The following is a 20,763-nucleotide window of genomic DNA, read 5'->3' as shown; positions in this document are numbered from 1 at the left end:
TGCCAGAAAATAACCATTGTTAACTGAGTAATTAATTAGCTCACGCTTGTATAGTCAAATATTTGAAACACATAATCGATTAAAAATTAATGCAATCTTTCGGTAAGTTTTCAAGCACAAGTTCATTTGCTGATATTAAATGCATTAGTCTTAGAGTGAATAACTCACAGCAAAGTGAAATGGAATCTATTTCCAGCTGCTGTTGGAAGCAGGGAAAACACTCATTTAAATCTAAGATGCTTAGATATGGAGCGTGAGTTAGCTTAAGCAAAAGTTAGTAAGTAAGGAGGAAAATCTTCATGTATGTTATTTGTTTAAAATCTCATTCTACCTTTGGTTATGCCAATGTGAGATTAATCCACAGCTCCTGGACTTGCTCTCCAGTTAAACTGCATGTATGGATAGATACCAATTCTATTCTTAACTGATATGCACAATCTTGCAATAAATCTAACTGATAATGCTGCCCCAATAAGAAACAGAAGATATTTACAGTTTATTCAAAGCACATCAAGAGCTTATCCAAAATCATGCAATTTGCTATAAGCTTATTTTTTAAAAAATTAACGTTTTTTGTTATACTAAGTGTTCTCATCTGTAATGTAATCAGATTATGCATCAAGATGTTTCACACTGTTGTCAGAGATCACACGCTCAGTCTCCAAGAAGTATTTCAGAAAGCCCCTGGAAACAGCAACTACTTTGCTTCCCAGTTCTTCTCAATGCATTTACATGTCAGTGTAGCAAAAACAAATGATAAAAATGCCTTTATAGGTTTTGCTAGGAGAGAACCCTTTAGAAGCTAATAACCTTTTTGCTTTTAGGTTGTGCTATGAATGCATACTGAGGACAAAGCCAACTGTAAGTGGACATAAAGCTAGGAATAGACAGGAAAAAATAAAAAAATAATCAAGAGAACTCTGAGAAAATACAGAAGGCAAAGTTGTGAGTTTCAGAAATTCATATAATTAGGTAGGACTTTTTATTTAGATATGTATATACTTCAATCTATAAACTTAGTCCAAAATAAAATACTTCTCCTTGCTAACCAACAGGATACACCTGATATGAAATTTATTTTTATACTACTCCTGAAGTTTAATATTCTGTTAGCAAACTGTAAGTAATATAATTCTTATTCAGCAGATGATGATTATCTTTTCTTGTGATTTGTGTGGATCTATGAGTACACTGGAAGACAGATCAGAATTAAAATGCTCAAATATTACATATTTAGTTTATAAACACTAGAACAAACATTGAAAAACTAGCACTGTTGAAAAATAAATTTATTAAAAGTTTTATTTTAAAACTATTTGTTTTATCAACACCACTTGACTATGAAGGCTTTGGGGGAAAAAAAGGTACTGTAACATTAATTGCACTATGAAGTCTTAAAAATCTGTTTTTGAGTGTATGACCATCATCTACTGCAGAGGAGAAGTAGACTACCTGCATAAGAATTATGTATGCAAGACATTAAAATAATAAAATTAGAGACTCTCTTTGAAGATAAAGTTCGAAGATAAAGCAATGATGTCCAGTGACCTAAGTGAGTTCTAAATACAATTTTGTGAATACACTCTGAAAATAAAAGGCAGTGCCACTGTGATTAAACAAGCCAGCTTTGAAAGACAAGATGATTTTTGTCATTTGAAGCTCTAATCCTGCACTTATTAAACTTACACTCAACAATGTGGGCCAAGCAAATCATTCTACCCAACCTTTACTACAGGTATATATTTTTTTAACAGCTTACAACATCTTTTGATGGTATATGGGTCCTATTAGTCCACTTGGAAAGAAACAACAACAAAAAAGGGACATAACACATACCGCTTTCATGAGGGCACTGAGGTATCTTGTTTGCCTGAAGCATCCACAAATAGTCAGCACCCCACTGAAGACAGACTTTGTGGTCTTTATACGGGCGTTCAAAGGGTGGAACTGCTTCTAAAAAAGTGTAATTCTTGGCAACTGCCTCCTGGTAGCTTTCGTTCTGCTCAACATCATAGCTGCTAACTGACTGGTGACTAATCCATGCATATAATATCACACTGTGCACTATTATTGAGTTTCTGATGATGTAATCATCTCTGTAAACCATGATGCTTGGAAATTTCAAATGTATTTGTCGAGTTTGACGAACGTAAATGTTCTTCTCATCCTTCCACCTCCTTCTATACACTGGTACACCAGTCCTGAACTCTGAGGAAGCTACTGCCTCCAAATTAATTACACAAGGCTTAGAACATAAATACTGAACGGAAACCTCAGAACTGTTAAGGACTTTCTTTTCCAAAACATTTAAATGAATGAAGTCCACATAATCCATGTTTTTTTCAAACTGTGGCGTAACCGCTGTTGTCCGTAATGTCTCCTTTCCAAATGATGGTACAAAATTCTGTAAATAAAAAAAACACAACAAAACAATTATGTTACCCAGAGAACCAAATTTACACAATTACTAATATACTCTCAACAGTAGCAGAACACTGCACAAGCAGATGGTTTATACACAGTACTCAGACTCCAAAACACCAGGATTCTTTCACTGAAAATATACTGCCAGGATTTTAATGGCAACAACTCCCCTACCACCGACTTCTCAAAGCCACGTATGCTTCCACAAAACAGTACTTAAAGGGTGTATCCTTCTGCCCTTCTGCAAGTGGAATCTGGTCCACTAAGATACTGACTTACACGTCATGCTATTTACACATGTTCCCAGGATCAAGCCTAAGGAATATCTACAAAAAGGTGTTGGCATTACTTCGTCGTATCATTGTTCACTTGCACTGCTGCAGCTTGGTATTTCTATCTTCCTAAAAAGTTAGATTGTTTTGCTACCTGCATGAGAGGTATCTGAAGAGCAGGAATGATAACCGAAGCGGATCACTACAGTCTCCTGAAAATTAATTCAGGTTCATAAAGCATTTCAGAACTTACTACAGAAACATTTCTATCTGAAAGATGGACTCATATATCTGAGCAACAAGTTCAGCAGACAGTACTTACTCAGCTTCTGCTCCCTATAGCTATGTACAATACATTCTTTGTGAGTTCTTGGACATACACAAGGATTATCCTCCATGCTGAAGTTCTTGTCTCTAAAGCTTCCCACCGCTTCTTTTCTTTCTGCTCAGCAGCCAGCTACTGGTTTGATGTGCTGCCAGGGATACTGAGGATTACTGAGCTTGGGGAGCCACCATCATCATTGTGCTTCTGCCAGATTCCCTGATCTGCCTAAAACGTTCCAAACTGTCACTCAGGACTACCAGGGAAGCTGGTAGTTAAGATTATTCAAAATGAGAGGCTCTGTTTTCAGTGACTTTTAACTTTGCAAAGCTTAGACAGAGTGAACTGAAATCTGAAATAGCTACTTCACGTTGATGAGTTTTTCACTGCAGTTCTCAAAATATTTAAAAACTTTAACCAAGTAGTTAGTACATTTCTATCTATCAGATGTATGTGCTGTTAACCTGAAGGAAAAGACCTCACCCCTGCACCAAGATGAGGATCAGTAAATAAAATGAACTGTTTTCCTTTTTATATCTTAAGAATACATTAACACTCCTTGAAAGCTACTCTGAAAAAAATATTTGTCTGCTTAACCTGTGAAGCTGTAAATATCAGGAAAAGCTGGAACTAAGCTCACCTGTGCTCCCTCCTCATTCCTATAGACAATTTTAGATTCAACCGTGTGACCAAATGCTACTCTTCTCCTTTATTTAAAGCAGAAATTGGAAGACACAACGGAGTGAGGGAACTTTTGAATGAAGAAGGTGGGTATCGCTGCTAGCAGCTGGTAACTCCAGATAACCAGATTTATTCACAGGTTATATATCTTTCTGAACTTGTTACTCAAACCACTTTCCACAAGAACAGCCAAGAGTTCCTTACCTCCTCATGTCCAACATGAGGCAGGAAAACAAATGTGCAGTGATGCTGCACAAACACAGGGAAGCCCCAGTATACATACAGATTTTGAACAAATAAAAATGCAAACCACACCACAATGCCAGGATCTAGGCTTTTTACAACAGGTTGCGTATTCACAGTAACCGCTTTCCTCTCCCTCTGTCTTGTTTCCCATTCTATAAAATGGATAAAATTCTATTAAAACTAAATTGCCATTTCAGTCACTAGTGGCAAAGCGCAGTAGAAATACCCATTTGAATCTAACAAATCTATCTGCAGGTAGTGTTTAAATGATGTGTATTAAGAAGAGTCTACTGGAGGGGATAAAAAAGAATGAACAGTAGGAGGCTAGTGTCCATTGGAAAAGTGACCACCGCATCCTGCAATAACACACGTGCACAAATACTGATACAGCAGCTGACAAAAACTTTAATTTTAATACTAACTTTAATATCTTTTAAATATACTATTATATGTTTCCTTATTGGGTTCTAGTTACCCCTAAAGAGCACACATAATGGCATCCACAAATTATGCTACACCTCTTCTACTTAATCGATACCATTCATATTTATCAAGTAATTTCTTGACCTTGCAAGAAGCAGTACTGGAAAACAGCTTAATGTGTATGATTTATCAAAATCTTCCTCGTGACGTGGTCCACAGATTATAGAAGACTGTATGTTTATCACAGGATGTTGAAGTATACCCAGACAGACAGTACTAAGCATCACATTACTGCTGCTTTCCATATACACCTATTTACAGTCCAAATGCATACAGCCAGCCCTCACTTCGCAGGGGTTTATCCAACACAGAGACACAGGAGATGGCTCCCAGCAGACACCACTTGGGTCTGGCAGTGTTCATTAGCAAAGACACAGCAGTATGCGAACACAGCCATCTGGCTTCCAACGGAAGGCCAATTCTGGCAGAAACAATCCTGCTTTTTGTGGTGGGTATGTGCCAAGGCAGCAAGCACTGCAACACACAGCCAGTTCTCACAATAAGCTCCACAATGCTCCTAGAGCACCTAGGCATGATGCAGTGTGACTGCTGATGCGCACGTCAACCTCAGCTGTGTGCCTTCCCTCAGCGCCTGTTCCGCAAAATGGCTCCACAGATTTACTCCTGAACATTTTCTTGTTGGTGTCTGAAATATTGATTGAGAAATGCACTGCAAAAATGCACAAGGCATGTTTGGGTCTGCTGCTGCATCACACCCACTGAACCCCTCAGGATGCTCATCCAGGCCAGGGCGCAAAGTGATCCTCCACTGATGCAGCCGTGGCAGAGACCACGGACAGCGCAGCCTCCCAAATCATAGCCCAGTCTCTGCTCCCACATGGCTGCCTCCCTGCATTGCTTTCCAGGCACTGTGTGGTGCACCTGCTAAAAGAGTACCTCTGATCTGCAAGGGGCCCTGAGTCTTCCCTTAGCGTTACCTCAGACAACTCAGAGTAGACTGTGCATAATCTCTGCCTACAGGGAGCTGAGATGAAAGGATTACAAAACGAGTGCGATTATGAGATTTAAATATAACATTTTCCCTGTGCAGTAAACAGGACAGCTACGGCAGATCACAAATGGTACTGTAGGACAGGCAGAGTTCAATGGGAAAGGCACAGAGGCTTCACTATGTGTGGAGCACCTTAATCACAAAAGCTGTACAGCTCATGGATCTTTTCCTTAAACCCACTGAACCTGAGGGCATTAGCCCCCACCATCCTGCTAGATGTTGGGACTGAATCACAAGCATTAGTAGGAAAGAGAATACTTCAATGGTGAAATGCTACAGAAAAGGCTCGGATTCATGCTTTTCTTAGCTGGAATAAGGTCTCGGCAGGACCAGGGCTCACCCCCGTAGAAATCCCCCATACGATTCTATGGGATTGGGCCTGCTTGCTCAGATGCTGAGGACAACCACAGTCCTGTACCTGTGACCGCCACGTCATGCTGATTTTTAAGTTGTGTGGAAAGGAAACATGCCAGAACAGGTGCTGCTCTGCTCCCAGTCAGCATCAGTGTCCCATACGTGTACGGGGGCTTTAACTGGAGTTTGTTTCCAGCAGAGTAAAAGAGGAACAAGCTGAGCTTAGCAGATGTCTTTAGAACGCAATGGTTACCTTCAGGTGTTACAGTGGCCAACACACGCGCATCTGGAGGCGATGACAGCGGTACCCCCATTCCCTCCAACCCACGAAGCCCAGCTCAGTGCCACCTGTCACACAGAGCGCGTTACCGCGCCGACCCGACCAGGCCCCGTGGGCTGTATCCCCCGATCGCCACCCACACGCTTCCCCGTGCCTGGGGCCGGGCCACGGCTGCCCGACACCCTCCACCCGGGCCGGGCCGCCCGAGCTCGGGGAGCCGCGGCAGGAGCGGGGCGGCCGCCACTCACCATCAGGAAGAGGAGGAGGAGGAAAGGAGGGACGCGGCGGGGCTCGGCCGGGGACCGCATGCTGCCGCGGCGGCTCAGTTGGCGGCGGCGCCCCGCGGCGTGGCGCTGCCCGCTGCTGCCCGGCCCGGCCGGCCCCGCCGACACGGATGCGGCAGATCCGGCTTCCTGGAGGAGGGGCCCGCGCCGCGCCGCGCCGCGCCCCGAGCGGCCGCCGCAGGTGCGGAGAGGAGGGCGCGGCGGGGCCGGGGCGGCATCCGGCCGCGGAGGGGCCGAGCAGCCTCAGAGCGGCGGAGCGCTGGCGCTCGGCGGGAAGGGTCCGCCCGAGCACCGTCGTTGCGCCGCGGAGCTCGGTGAGCAGCACGCCGCCTTCCCCGCGCCGCCCGCTGGGCCCCGTCTCGCCCGGAAGCGGCGGCCGCGGAGCTTCCGTCCCGGACGCGAGGCGTCCTCCCCTCGCCGCCATGGCCGGGATGTCTCGCACGCTCGGCATCTTCGGCGGCTTCGTGGCCGTGGTGGGGGCCGCCTTCTACCCCATCTACTTCCGGCCGCTGCTGCTGCCCGAGGAGTACAGTGAGTGCCCGGGGCCGGGCAGGGGAGCGGGCAGGGCCTGCAGGGCTCCGGGGCCGCTGTGAAAATGACGTGGAGCTCGGAGAGGTCTGGTCTCAAGGTGACCCTGCGTTGTTGGCTGGGACGGGGCTGTACCTAACTCTCGGTCGTTCTCAGGTGATGAACCGGGAAGCCCTGGGATGCCCCAGTAGCGACGGGCAGCGGGAGCCGTGCCTCTGCGCCTGCCGAGCCCGGCAGGGCAGGGTCTGGGTGTGACACATCTCACCCCCTGTAATCTTTGTGAGGCCAAACGAGGCGCTGGGCGGGCCGCAGGGGTGCACGCGGTTACTCTGAAGAGATTTCTAGGAAGAAAAACAAAAAGGGTCATCCAAGTCATTGATCACCTCGGAGGGACTTTAGCCTCGCCTTGACGGTGGAGTAAAATTTAACTTGCAAGCATTCAAAATAACTGAAGGAAGGAAAGTTTGTGAAGGTGGAAGCTGCACCGAAGCACTGTTTTGGCACACACAAAGTGGGCACTGTGCACTTAGCACACAGTCACGCTTGCCTTCTAATACCTGATTCCGGGCTTCATTTATCACGTGTGCCTCAAGCTCTCCTCGGACCGCACCTTTATTAATTTCCTGTGTGCTTTTCTTGACGCTTATCAGCTGTATGAGAGCTGCACAAGCATTCACCTGACGCTTAAATAGGAACGTGGCATTCCGTGGTTGTGGTACTACAGTGGAAATACTAATTTTACCCTTTAGGGTAGAGAGGATTTAATTTTTGGAGTAAGCTGTGTAACAACAGAGCTGCTGTAGAAGCTCATGCCCCTCATTGACTTGAACTGTGGCAAAACATTCATTATTTCTGTGCTTTAGGAAGCTGGGTCTGAAGTCCCAGTTTTCAAGGGGAAATAGTTTCAAACTAAAAGAGGGGATACTTACATTGGACATAAGGAAGAAGTTTTTTACAGTAAGGGTAGTGAAGCACTGGAACAGGTTGCCCAGAGAAGTGGTTGCTCTGCCCCTGGAGACACTAAGGGTCAGGCTGGATGGGGCTCTGAGCAACCTGATCCAGCTGTAGGCATCCCTGTTTATTACAGGGGGAGTTGGACTAGATGGCCTTTAAGGGTCACTTCCAACTCAAACAATTCTGTTATTCCAAGTCAGACATCTGGACCATCATCACATAGTAATCCTGCAATGGGCAAGAATGGGTTTTAGTTCTCTGGAGTGGTTCTCGACAATATTTTTTAAAGGCTTAAAAAGTTCAGTGGGATGGGCAAGAGGCTGCTACAGTCAAGCTTATATGTTCTGCTTCGAAGCACTGTGGTGGCAAAGCACTTAATAGGAAGCGGAGAGGAAAGTGGTGGTGGCATTTATTAGGGTAAAATGACACAATTTTAACCATTTTTCTTCCTGAAAGTGGCTGAATCTTCAAAAACATTTATATATAATTATACTGTAATTGATAGTTCATTGTCTCATATGTAACAAACCAACCCTGGAATAGGCCCATTGTATGGAAAATATCCCCCTAATATTCAGTCTCAAAAAATTTACAAGCAGTGGTTTTATGGATGCTGCCATGAAATCTCCCTGGAACAACAGTTTCCAGGACCTGAAGGTGGAGGTCACCAATTCTGTAATGAATGAATCCTTTGAGGAGTTTTATGTTGAGCATGTGAGGGTTATCTCCTCGAAGTAGTGCTAGTTCCTCAAGTTAGGGGATCACAACAGGTATTTTAGGATTGTTTGTAAAAAGTAGTCATTACTTTAAGACAGCTGTCTTATAGTTTGTAAACTCTCAGAACAAACTAGCTACTTAGTTTCTCTGCTAAGTGTGAATGCTACATTCAGGCTGTATACCTGCATAGTCACCAGAATTGCACTGTGTGTGGTTCAGAATTTACTCGGTGAGGTCAAGGTGTTTTGATATTTTCTTTTTATTAACATTGTTCTTTCTGTTTTGTTTTCCAGAGAGAGAACAGTCAATAAACCGAGCTGGTATTGTTCAAGAGAATATCCAGCCTCCAGGTATACTTGATTCATGTGTTTGTACTGTTTTGAAGGACTTCTTGAAGACTGGAATATTTGAATATTTCTATTGATATAAGTAAAATGCTGTGAAGAATACATTCAAAGAGTACATGTATTTTTTTAAAAAAAAATCCTTACCATGAAAATATTTTCTCAGGCTAATTCTTCACTTAAAAATTATGGATTTAATAAAATCTGTTTTAAATTGACTTAACTGGCCAAGAAAGTTCTAGCGATTCTGTTATCTTCCCTCTTTCTTAAATACTTCGCATACCAGAAAATAACTTTTGCATCAGTTCAGAGTAAACGAACTGTGAGTGTTCTGAGCTCTAGCTGTAGAAAATAGTTTGTTGCACCCTTGTTTTATTAAATGCTGCTTTGCAAGTCAGCTGAAACAGAATTTGTGAGGAATTTTATCATTACCTTCCAGCCTCATGGGAGGCAGAAATACACAACACAAAAGAAAATTTTGAGTGCAATGCTAATAGCTTTTTGATACCTGCTGTTACCAGTAGAAGCAGTAGGAAAGAGTGAGAGGAAGAAAATTATACTACTCATTTATGTATAATTATACCATAATTGATAGTTCATTGTCTCATATGTAACAGAACTGGCAAGGTTGATACTTATCATTTAAAGATACGGAATGCTTGTCTTGATGAAACAGTTTGTATTTGAATATGTTAAAGGGTAACTTAACTCCTATTTTTAGAAAAGCCTGACAGCAACAGCAGGGGAAAATCCAATAGGATTAATGCCATGTCCTTACTATGCATATCAGTTAAATCATCAATGTAGGACTGACTTTCCAAGAGAGCAGTGAAATTTTGAAGAGGAGCAGGCAAGTTATACTGAAATAAAAGTCTTGAAAATCTGCCTTTTATTAAACAATAAAGAAGATTGGGTCTCATTTATTCAAGATGCAGGTACTTGATGACCAGTCCTCCTCAGTAAAAATTTTTCATGTAAATGTAGTTGTTGATGAAAATTTATGAGATCCATTAGTTGAATGTGAAATCCAGACAAATTAAAGTGTAAAATAAGGTGTGATTCTTTTTTTTTTTTTTTTCCAACAATGTTGTAACACCTTACATACAGGTGTGATCGACTTTTCCACTCTCTGAAGCTTAAGATGAAGATGGGTTTGACTTTGTAAATATTTTTCAAGCTTAAGCAGATTTTTGAGCTCAGTGCAGAAAATGTTGTTGAGATTCATTCATATTTTTTTGTCCACAAGTCTGGAATAGTAGATGGGATTGTTTTTTCTAAAATTCTAGTTATGAACTGCTGGTATTTTCATATTTGATTTGTAGGGTTAAAAGTGTGGTCTGATCCATTTGGAAGAAAGTAATGTTGCCAGCCTGGTGCATTTCAAGGCAGAACTGAAATTGAACTTCTTCAATTATTTCTTCTTACACTGAAGTATGCCTTTGGGCGTCGCTTGAGAAGAATTCTGAATATGCTGTGTGGGCACATGAGGAGAAACAAGCGCTACTGGTTGGAAAGCCAAGAGGAAAAAGTATCCCAGTTTTGACAGGGTGCTGTGGCACAATGGACAGACTGCTAGAGAGCTGAATGCTTCTTGTGTTTAGAAGTAAAATATTTACTTCCTTGAGAAAAGAGAAGAAAAATTATTTTTGTGGTTAATCTGTAAACATTTGTAGAACAAATTATGAATAGACTAAAATATGCAGACCACTGTAGTTTCCTCCCTAGTTTGAAAATTACTTTCTGTGGTTTAATTGTGAAAACATGACAGAAGTTTACACTGAGAGAGACCAGTGAAGATTTGCTCTCTCTTAGGCAGAATATAACATGGTAAGCGAGAATTTGTGCATTAAAATTTCTTCCTTTCAAACCAATTGGTTTTCTTCATTATGTGTCATATATTTTGCAAGCAGGTGTGATGGTTAACCTTGACTGGCCGCCAAGTGCCCACCTAGCCAATCTCTCATTTCCATTCCTCGACAGGATGAAGAAGCTCATGGGTCTTGATAACAACAGGAAGATGGTTTACTGGCTACTGTTGTGGGCAAAACAGACATCCTCCATGAGTTGCAGTGTGGATATTGGCTCTGGTGTCGTCCTTTCCACACCTGCTCCAGTGCCTGCAGCACTTCCTTGCCGTCCTTTTCTGATATTTTTTTCTGCTATTTCTCACTTTTTCTCCTCATTCTGCATATCTTGTTGCGGGCTGATCTGTGTCCTTTGTGGGTGCATCAGGGGGCCAGCTGGGATGGTGTGTGGCATGGTGTTGCAGCCCACCTCCCCCCCACCAGAATCTTGACAAGTACACCCAGTGAAGTAGGTTAAGACTGGGGTAGAAAAGCAGGGATTTCAAAAGATATTTGTAAAAGCACCTTTATGATGAGCATAATGATCATTAGAATAGCCCAGTAAAGGATTGCCCCTACTTAAAATCTTTACCCTAATTTACCTTAATTTAATGGGTAAATTAGGGTTCTGAATAAATGATGTTTTCAGAAGAAAGAAATGATCTATAACCTGCAGTTATGGCCTGTATCCCAACCAATATTGTTGAGTACAGGTGTAGCTCATACATTTAACTTGAATATGCTATCTTCAAACATTTTAAAGATCATTGCAATAATGCATGGGCAGTGAGCGTTACTCATAAAGAGAACAGGTGTTAGTTTTCTGGTTTTTTTTTTCCGACATCACCTGGCTTTATTAATGACAGATAAAAGGCTCATCTTTTATAGTGTTCTTTGCCAAAAGAGTTGTTACTTGATATCCCTTTTCTACCTTTTGTTGTTGTTCCCCTCCCACACAGACGCGTACTTCCTCTTCTGAATTTCTCATGTCTTTGAAATCTCAGGGTAATGAATGTCTTTTTCAAAACTTTGATATTTTTTTCTGGAAAAAAATTAATTACTATTCTTGCAAACCAATACAAAATAAAACTGTTAAAACAGGGAAGATACTGCAGTAATTCTAGTTTACACTGAAATTTCCTATTACTGCTCTGACATTTGCCAGTTGCCTGAAGACTTGCCGTGGACTCATGTGGGAAGTCCTAATCCTGCAGTTGGCTTCCTGCGCATAATCTAGGCACTGAACACGAGCCTCTCAGTCTCCGAATTGCTTAGTTGCAGGGGAGGCAGGATAGATAGCAAGTTGTGTTCCCCAGAACACTTTAGCTTGCTCTGAAATGCTGTTTTTGTGGACTGCAACTAGTAATTTTCAACACAAGCACACAAAGCGGGTGGATCTGTTTACAATAATACAAAGTTCTATATATCTGTTAGCGCTTGGGAAATCTCGGTGTGTCTTATCTGCCAGAGGAATCAATCTGATGATTTTGTTCTACCTTTTCTGACTGTTGTGATAGAAAGTTTGGGACAAAATATTTGATAAAAATGTCTTCTAAGAATGTTTTGAAAACAGTTATTCTTTAATATGAACACATTTTACTTATTTATTCTAGCTGGAATATAAACAACAAATATGAATTTATTCTATGATGGACCCTGAAAAATGTTTCAAAAACTGTGCTTTGACAACCTGACAGAAGCAATTGGTTGTACTAAGTTTGTGTCTGCTATTTTAAGCTGATGATTTTTGAAATTATTAGAACTTGTATTATGAAGAGGGAGTTGGGCATGACTCTGAAATATTGTAGATTGTTAATGATACAATGAAACTCTCAAACACTGCAGGATGGGCAAATACAGCAAAAGGTACAGGCAAGAAAGAAAAATGGGATTTTAAAATATGTGCTGAAAACTGCACTTGGTTTGTTGAGATTGTTCTCACTGGTAAGGTGAGAAGGGAATTTTTTTTCTTTGGTACTTAAACACATTGAGTAGTGCTAACTGATCTTCAAGTATTACTGTATAGATGGTCCTCTACAAAACAAAAACAAAAACAAACTCCAGAAAAAGAAGCAGTTGTTATTTTTTGCAGTTTTCTACACCAAACTAAATAATGCATTTTCACTTCTTGCAGTCTAACAATAATTAACTACTCATTTTCTCAGAACTGTGTACACTCCTACTGACCTTCTTTCAGTAAATGGAAAGCTGCATTGACTTTTTCTGTGATGCCACACAGCCCAAATACTATGTTTGTTAGTGGAAGGAAATTATTTTCCAGCTTCTGAGAAAGTGCTGCAAAAGGTACAGTTTTTCTGTGGACAATGTATGACTGGAGGGCAAAAACCAAAGTGCGGGGTAAAGCATATTAAAGCCCTTTTTAACTTGTTAGCCTTTCAAGAAAAATGGTGCAATGTTTAAGACACTGTCTTGGAAATTAGTACTGTTGTGCTCACTTCCCTGTTCTGCAAGAATTTTTTCTTCTGGCAGCACTTCAGTAATTCAGCCAGAGAGCCTCAGTTCCATTCGTAAAATAATAGTGCATTCCCTCCATGCTAGGCATGATGGAGATAAGTGCAGGGGTTGATTGTTTTGATAATCTGGAAAACCATTTTGGTTCTTGCCTAGGAACGTTTCTTCATGATTATGAAAAACAGGACTGGGAAGTAGATATTTTGGTCCCAAGTATTTATATGTTTTAAAGAATATTTTTCAAAAGGAAACAACAACTGAAATTTCCCAGGGCTTCCTATGCTAAAATATGCTCTGGGTACAGAATTTTGGCTTTTTGGAATCAAACAGGAAACTCACCTGCTTTTCACAGTACTGATGTTTATTTCAAGATCTCTAAATTTGAGCATAAACTTCCACACAGAAGTTAAAGTACAACCGAGTATGAATGTTACTACTGTTGCACAAAAAAAAAAGTAGGAAAATGAACAGGTTTTGCTATGAGCTCTGGTCTCTGCTCAAAGCATAGATCTGACAAATTTGCACATGCTTTGACTTGCCACTTTTCTTGTCTTCTGTAACAATGGGTCCTACCTTCTGTCCTTTGCACAGCAAAGAAGTAGATAAAAGTCTTGCAATATAGCTGAAAGTACCGAGCAGGTGACACTGAGTACCAACTGAAAGAAATGAGGGAGAACTGGAGATACTGCATGAAAAATAAGGTTTTGTAGCCATGGAGAAACACCTTGGAGGTAGGATGGTGGACATGAAGGAGAGACAGGGCATACTGGTCAACTGACTGGACAGGAGCATGAGGGACAAAGGACATATATTCATGGAAACCAGCCTTCGTTAGCTCTACTGCTCGCAAACTGGGATACCCCTTTCCCTCTTCTCTGTGTACTCCCCAGCAAATCAGAGGTAAACATTTCTGAAGAAAGTTCCTAGTAAAGACAGAGAAGTTATCATGAGAGGAGAGAATCTAAGGAGGTCTAATATAAATATCCTTCACTCTAGCCTACCTTGGGAGATCAGAAATGACAGAATAATTCAGGTTGAAAGGGACCTCATGCTGAAAAGTATCTTTCAGGCCCCGGGTCACAGGGAAGGGTGCCTCCTTCTCTGTCTGCTTTTTCCAGTAACTCCGTACAGTACAATATCAAAAATACCAATCAGAATAGAGGAGGAAGATACTCCCATTGCTTCGGCAAAAATTCGTGTAGGAGGAGTCCTCAGCCACCCATTCACTCCCAGAACTGGATGGCTCAGGAATACTTTAGGATTGTATTTATTCTTTCAGCTTGGAAGAAGAGAAACCACTGTGGATATCAACCATTTGCTCTATGGCTGCTCCTGTGACTTTTGGGGTCCCAGTAATTGTAGCAGGCCACCTCTAGATCCAGATTTCCTCCCCATCTACAGATAAGAGGAACATTCATATAAGAACTCTAACTTGTGCCATTACTGACTGCACCATTAGGAGTCTTCTGAAGTCTGGAAAGCAGGTAATCTTAGTAACAGAATCTTCATTATCTGCTTGTAGCTTCCTCTGAAATAAGCTCTCCATTCCACTGGTCCTTCTTACAGTTATCTTGTGAGTGGCTGGCACAAGCTTGCTAGATGTTCCAACAAAGAACATCTCATGGTTCCATCCAAAATCCCATGTTCCACATTAAGAACTTGTGGTAGATTACATTTCTCTGCATTTTCTGTGTGCTTTTAGTATGGGTTATGTGATTTTGTGACCTCTGCTGCCTTCCGCCTGCCTACCCCTCTCTGCCCCTGGGTCAAAGCAATGATGCCAGCAGCACCACTAGCTGAAGGATTCTCTAAGCAGCTGGGAAGGGATCTAAGGATGGTATTCCCATACATTAAATCTGGGAATTCTACTAATCTGTTGCAGACTTCCTCTTATTTTTTTCAGCTGACAAGCCTTTGGTTTGTAGCAAAAACTCTTGTTATTATTCCATATTGCACCTAGTACAGTTAATTTTTATCCCATAGTTATCATTCTAGCTATTTAAAGTCTTTTGTATAGATATTGCCTCCCAAATCATTTAATCAGAACATTCCATTAGTATACTGTTATTTTTTGTGCCCAACAACTAAATTTGTCCCAGGACAGTTTTTTGGGGAACACCGCTATAAAAATCCCTCTGAGCCAATGACTTCCCTTCGTCATTTCTGCTTTAGCTAGTTCCATGCTTGGCTTATGAGTCTCATAACTAATTGTTTCCCACGTGGCATCATTTAAATGCTTTGCTAACATCCAGACAGAATATATCCCCTGATTTTTTGTCATGTTAACCAGTTGATTAAGAAGCAAGATTAATATTCTGACATGTTGACTTTTGGAATTTTGATTTGCATTCCCTTTTTTCATTACTTCAGAGTTTACCATGATCTTGTATGGTTGTTTGTTTTTTTTTTTTCTTTTTTCTTTTTTCTTTTTCTTGAAACAATAACAGCTAGGTAGAAATTCTCCTTTTGGAGAAGTCACAGATGTACTTGGATATTGTCCTACTCTTCTTGCCTGGATGCACCATAACGCATATAAAATGAAATAGTGGAACTGTTGGAACTAACTAAACATTGAGAGCATGACTTGCCTTTCCAGCCTAAGGATAGATGTTTGCTGCTATTGGCTATTTTCAAAAACTTTGAATTTTGTATACTGTATCCATGTTGTTGATCATTGGTTCATAAGAACAAGGCCTGACTAACAGAAAATTGCTGTAAATGTAGCTCAAGAACACAAGGCTGGTTTTATTTAGTCACAAAAACTATCGCACTTCAAGTTTACAGAAGAGAATAAGGTTTGAAATTAGCAAACCTTATTGAGAAAGTGTAAATTTTTAAGTGAAGTGTTATCTCTGCATCATTAGCAAAATTATTCAGGGTAATGTGAAAGAATTTACATCTGGTTCTGGTTTCCACAGATTATTGAGTGCACAGCACTTAGTGAGGCTCTTGACAAGGCAGGTATGACATCCAGATAATGACTGCCTAGAAGAAAATAGGAAGTTTATCTTGGCTTCAATCCTTTGGATTCAAAGAAGAGGTACAGATTAAGGTAAAGATTAATATTTCAATTGTGCCAATGGTTTTAGTGGAAAAACACCTTGTGATTCATTTGTGAACTGTTGCATCCTTTGCGACTTACCTGGAATATGATATGTAATTCTAAAGATGCCTCACTCCATCTAATTTCATGTTCTGTTTCCAACCAGTCACTTCGCCTCACCCTCTGCCAGGAATCTTCTCATGGTGATGCGTTCTGTCTAAAGTTCTGGTCATCTTTAAGTCTTAGAAGTGCAAAAGGTATTTCATTCCTGTTAATTTTGGCTTTCCAAGATAAAAAGGGTTTGCATGCTACTCTCTTGAGATGAACACGAATCTTAAAGACCAAGCTGGTAGTTCCAGGCTCTAATTACAGCCTTAAATCTAGAAGATTTATAATCTTCTAGACTATTTTTCTTATCTAAGTTTGTTGGTAGACAACTCCACTCCTAGAGAGACCATGCTGCGTGTTCTACCAGTAATGTAGAAATGCTTACTTGTGAATACAGTTTCGTTCTGAAGAAATATTCAGTATTGCATTGCTTAGGAAACTGTTTCCTGTGGCAATTAACTAAAGCAGGTATAAGGCTCCTTACTACTGAATTCTATCAGGATTCAATAATTTTGTCTCACAGGTTTTGAGTTAAGCCAGGGGAAACTACTGCATACTTATAGTATAGGGACTCTTCTTTACTCATGGTCTATCTGTCCAGGAATAGATAGTGAGCTGGATTTTTGGATTCCAACTATCTGAAAGTCTTCTGACATTTTCAACAAAATGTTCTTGATGCATAGCCTTCTTTGTGTATGAAGCACCTTATGAAATGTTAGCTCTGCAGCATTATAGGAATATTTATGTTTGCTTTGTTGATACTGTCTGAATGAAAACAAGTTATACTCTTCAGACTCATGAGTTAGCTGATGTGTTGACTATCCTGCTAACAAATTTCTCACTCAGAAGCATGGCAGGGGATTCCCATTAAAACAACCCACGTGTTCCAAGTATAATCATATGATCTGATCCATATGGGTATTTCTGAGTTAAATGCTAGCACTTATGTTGGAAGTCTTCCTTGTAATTCTGATGGGTGTACCATTTTGTATCACCATTGAAAACATAACACTCTATATAAAAGTAATGAAGGTGGAACTACATCCAATTAAATCTGAAGAGGGTGGATATCTAGTTGCTCCATAGATATATTGGAAGGGAATTTTTGCCGAGGAATTATGTGCACACAGGAAAGGATACGAGACTAATACCAGACTAAACTTCTGTGCTCTCTTGAGAGCACCAAAACTGAGATATTTGGGTTGTTGACTGGATTAATATATCTTGCCAGGAGGCTCCATGCAGTCTGCAGTATATTTAAGGAAACAGAGGATCATGGTGAAGTACCAGACTTTACTTGAGTACAGGCCAGTGTGATGAATGCACACATTATGTGTCCACTGTGCAAATTAAAACTATAGAGCTGTGTTCGCTTTCCCCACTAAGGTTGGTGGGAAAGCAGTATAACCAGAAGTTACTGCTCAATGACAATACGGATGGAATGGGATTTTGAAAATGTTTGCACTGCCAAGAGAGGTGAGCTGGCCAGCCTTGAGCTGGCATCTGGATGAGCTGGCCAGCCATGGTCCCTATCAAAGTATCTTTGTTAGGAGGGCTTTGGCAGCTGGAAGGCAGCCATGCAGTGGAGCATGCATGATAATCCCAACTCCCTCCACCCAGCAGAGCAAAATCTACAGTCACATTTTTGCAAACTCCAGCAAACACTAGCAAAAGATCCAGGGCTGCTCAGCACAATCAAGACAAGAACAGAGCCATCCCTCCGCACACCTCAAACAGCTCAAACCATCTACTGATATTCAGCCTAGGCACTATTTTTATTTCTGTAAAGGTGTGATACTAACAATTGAAAGCCCTCTGTGCAAGCTCTTTCCAAACACTCGTCTCTCGTTTCCCTTGGTCTGGAAGTCATTTTAGATTTGCCAGCTGGGACTCAGCCCCTGGGCTGATTCCAGCACCTGAGCCTAGGTTTATGTCAGAGTGAGCTGGCTGCTCCCGTGGGACATTACGGCGTGCCCTGACGCAGGAGGTGCTCAGAAAGGTGCTGCTGGACTTCTGGAAGGAGACGGAAAGTGGCAGAGTCAAAGCTGAGTGGTGGCAGAGCAGTGATTTCCAGCTCCTTCAGATGTTTATTTCCTGGTGAGTGGTATGTTTAAGAATATTCTTAATGTTTGTGGTGGTAGTGAGAAGTGATAGGCTATTTACTTTTCCTATTTCTTCTGTCATGAATTTTAGAATATCTGTGACTAAACATAGTCACCAGAAGAATCCCCTACACAGAGACTAATAAACTGGATAACTGTCCAGCCCTGAGTGTCTGAATGTAGAATGAAACTTCTGTTAAGTGTTTTCCCAGTGAAAACAAATTGCTTTTTGATGTAAAATACACAATCTCTTGGGATCCTTGTATTTATATTATTTTTGTGCATTATTACTTAAAAAACATAAACAGTAGTCTATGTGATTACAGCTGAAGAATGCAGATTTTGTCCTCAGAAAAAAGGTAAAGGAGAAGAAAAATTGCATTCATGTCTGTTATAACCAAGAACATAAAGTCTTGGAGAAGAACAGTGCTTGATTTTTCCATTCAAAAGTACTGGGTATAACTAACATAATTAGTTATTGACTTATTCACAACCAGGAAAAAAGATGTTAATTTCATCTTGTTTTACAAAAAAATGGGTCCTCAATGTGTCAAGTGCCATGTTAATAGCAATTGCAGGTTTCTAAACAGAGATGGCAGAGAGTTAAGAGATAAGGAGAATTATCTAACTTACACTGATGGTGAAAGAAAAAGTAAGACTGAATGGTTTATCCGCAGTTCTGGTCACAGCTTTCAGTTGAAGTCTGTTTTATATTCAAAACTCACTCCAAACATTTGCTTCTGCCAGTTTCTTGATTATTTATCAATTTAGATTGACATTAGATTTGGGCTTGTTATGTAAGTCAGACATCTGAATCCGTCCTTGTGTAGGGAAAAGAAGGGATTTTCCCAGCTTAATAACCCTAAATTTAACCCATCAAAGGTGTCTGTCATGAGAGACTAGACTAGTTAAGGAAGTTCAGCACCAGTGTATGGAAGCTGCTTTCAACAGCAACACTAATTAAAGGCTATTAAACCTGTACTCGTGTCCTTTCAGCATCTTTCTTCATCGCAGTATCTTCTCTCAGAACTATCTGCTATGGCTCCTTTCAAGCACCTTTCACCTGATCATCTCCTTGCAGAAGGTCCCCCCAGCACAGTCCAAGTCTAGACTCTAGAAATTTCAGAGGCATTTGATTATGTTTTTCAGACAAATTATTCAGACCAAAATATACTCCTGGGAGGCAGCTAGGAAATCCTTTCATGATGGTCTTCAAAGCAGTGCATGTGCTTATGACCTCTTATGCACAACCCAGCACTTGGTATATATCGTAATTTTTTTTTCCTGCCTGCTATATTTGAAAGTAGTCATAATTACTTCTGAAGTTTATCACTCAAGGTGAATGAGCCTGAGTGGGGATGTTCCTCCTTCTTCTTTGCAGTCACTCCCCTTCTGTGGCCTGCTTACTCTCACACAGTTTACTGGGTAATTAGAGGAACTGCTTCTGAAAGTAGATGGTCATACTTGAGCTTTGCTGCCTGTGTTTCCTGAAGACAATGGATCCTCGTTGTTGCAGTTGTGACAGTAACTCCTCTGTGAACTTTCATGCCTGGGCCTGGATAGACATGCTGCTAGTTTAGTCCTGTCTCTTAGACTTCTCAAGACGCAGCAGCCCTCTGGGCTGGAGAGATATGTGCCATGCTGGAAATTACTTGCAGTTACTTGCATGCTGACTTACTTAACTAAGCTGTCATAGGTTTGCTGGGGTCATGTTGAGAAAATGCCTGGGAGTGAGATGTCATGGTGAATCAGCTTGCAGGTGGGTTACTTGGTGGGCAGCTTGCTGTCAGGATTTTTGGTGGTCTTTCTGTTGGCTGCAGCTTCTCTCTAGGCACATCTGATTGGGTCTGCAACCAGCATGGGAGTTCCTGGAGAAGAGGGATTTTAAAATATGAGTGCAGGTGGTATCCTGAAATAACATGGGTGGGAGTTAGGATATGCTCTAAATGAATCATCTTACAGCACTTCCTACCTGCAGAAGGGTAAAAGGCCTCTTCAAGACAACCCAAACTTCACATTTTCAGTCTAGAATCCAGCCTGTCCCCTAAAGGAGCAGACCTGCTTCAATGGGATGGATACACAGAATGCAGTAATGAAAAATATAAGGTCAGCAGGCCTCTAGGGAATCTGACTTGCTATTTAGAAAATATATATTTGAGAATTCTTTAAAAAAGCTGTGTTAACCTTGTGGTGACCTTACTGATCTGTAGTGCATGTGGCTGCTTTGTGACAAGGGCTCTGCAGGCTGCCATTTTGCAATATTGTATGATCTAAGCCCAGTTCAGAACAAAAT

At 41.1% G+C, this 20,763-nt stretch overlaps 3 protein-coding genes across 4 annotated transcripts in view; 2 read left to right on the top strand and 1 right to left on the bottom strand.

Annotated features, from left to right (window-relative positions):
* SEL1L3 (SEL1L family member 3) overlaps positions 1–6,478 on the bottom strand; it is a 33,747-nt gene extending 27,269 nt beyond the window's left edge. For both annotated transcript variants that reach the window (XM_021393937.1, XM_021393938.1), the window contains exons 1-2: positions 6,323–6,478; positions 1,837–2,404 (exon numbers count right to left, since the gene is read on the bottom strand). In XM_021393937.1, the coding sequence (XP_021249612.1) occupies positions 1,837–2,404; positions 6,323–6,382 (628 nt within the window). In that variant the 5' untranslated portion in view covers positions 6,383–6,478. The remainder of the gene's footprint in view (positions 1–1,836; positions 2,405–6,322) is intronic.
* On the top strand, positions 6,501–10,772 carry SMIM20 (small integral membrane protein 20). Its single transcript, XM_021393951.1, has 3 exons — positions 6,501–6,889; positions 8,851–8,907; positions 10,224–10,772. The coding sequence occupies exons 1-3, from the start codon at positions 6,781–6,783 to the stop codon at positions 10,259–10,261; spliced, it is 204 nt and encodes a 67-aa protein (XP_021249626.1). The 5' UTR covers positions 6,501–6,780; the 3' UTR covers positions 10,262–10,772.
* RBPJ (recombination signal binding protein for immunoglobulin kappa J region) overlaps positions 18,437–20,763 on the top strand; it is a 147,652-nt gene continuing 145,325 nt past the window's right edge. Inside the window, exon 1 of the mRNA XM_021394357.1 lies at positions 18,437–18,465. Coding sequence (XP_021250032.1) covers positions 18,452–18,465 — 14 coding nt within the window. The 5' untranslated portion in view covers positions 18,437–18,451. The remainder of the gene's footprint in view (positions 18,466–20,763) is intronic.

The sequence above is a fragment of the Numida meleagris genome, chromosome 4 (genome assembly GCF_002078875.1).
Source record: "Numida meleagris isolate 19003 breed g44 Domestic line chromosome 4, NumMel1.0, whole genome shotgun sequence".
NCBI classification, from domain to species: Eukaryota; Metazoa; Chordata; class Aves; order Galliformes; family Numididae; genus Numida; species Numida meleagris.
This window is presented reverse-complemented; position numbering and strand designations above follow the sequence as displayed.

What these genes read in the sequence shown, in the direction of transcription:
- SMIM20 (XM_021393951.1), top strand. Translation starts at nt 6,781, where the DNA reads ATGGCCGGGATGTCTCGCACGCTCGGCATCTTCGGCGGCTTCGTGGCC. An exon ending in GCTGCTGCCCGAGGAGTACA is followed by an intron (nt 6,890 to 8,850) that starts GTGAGTGCCCGG and finishes TTTGTTTTCCAG; the next exon opens with AGAGAGAACAGTCAATAAAC. An exon ending in AGAGAATATCCAGCCTCCAG is followed by an intron (nt 8,908 to 10,223) that starts GTATACTTGATT and finishes TTTGATTTGTAG; the next exon opens with GGTTAAAAGTGTGGTCTGAT.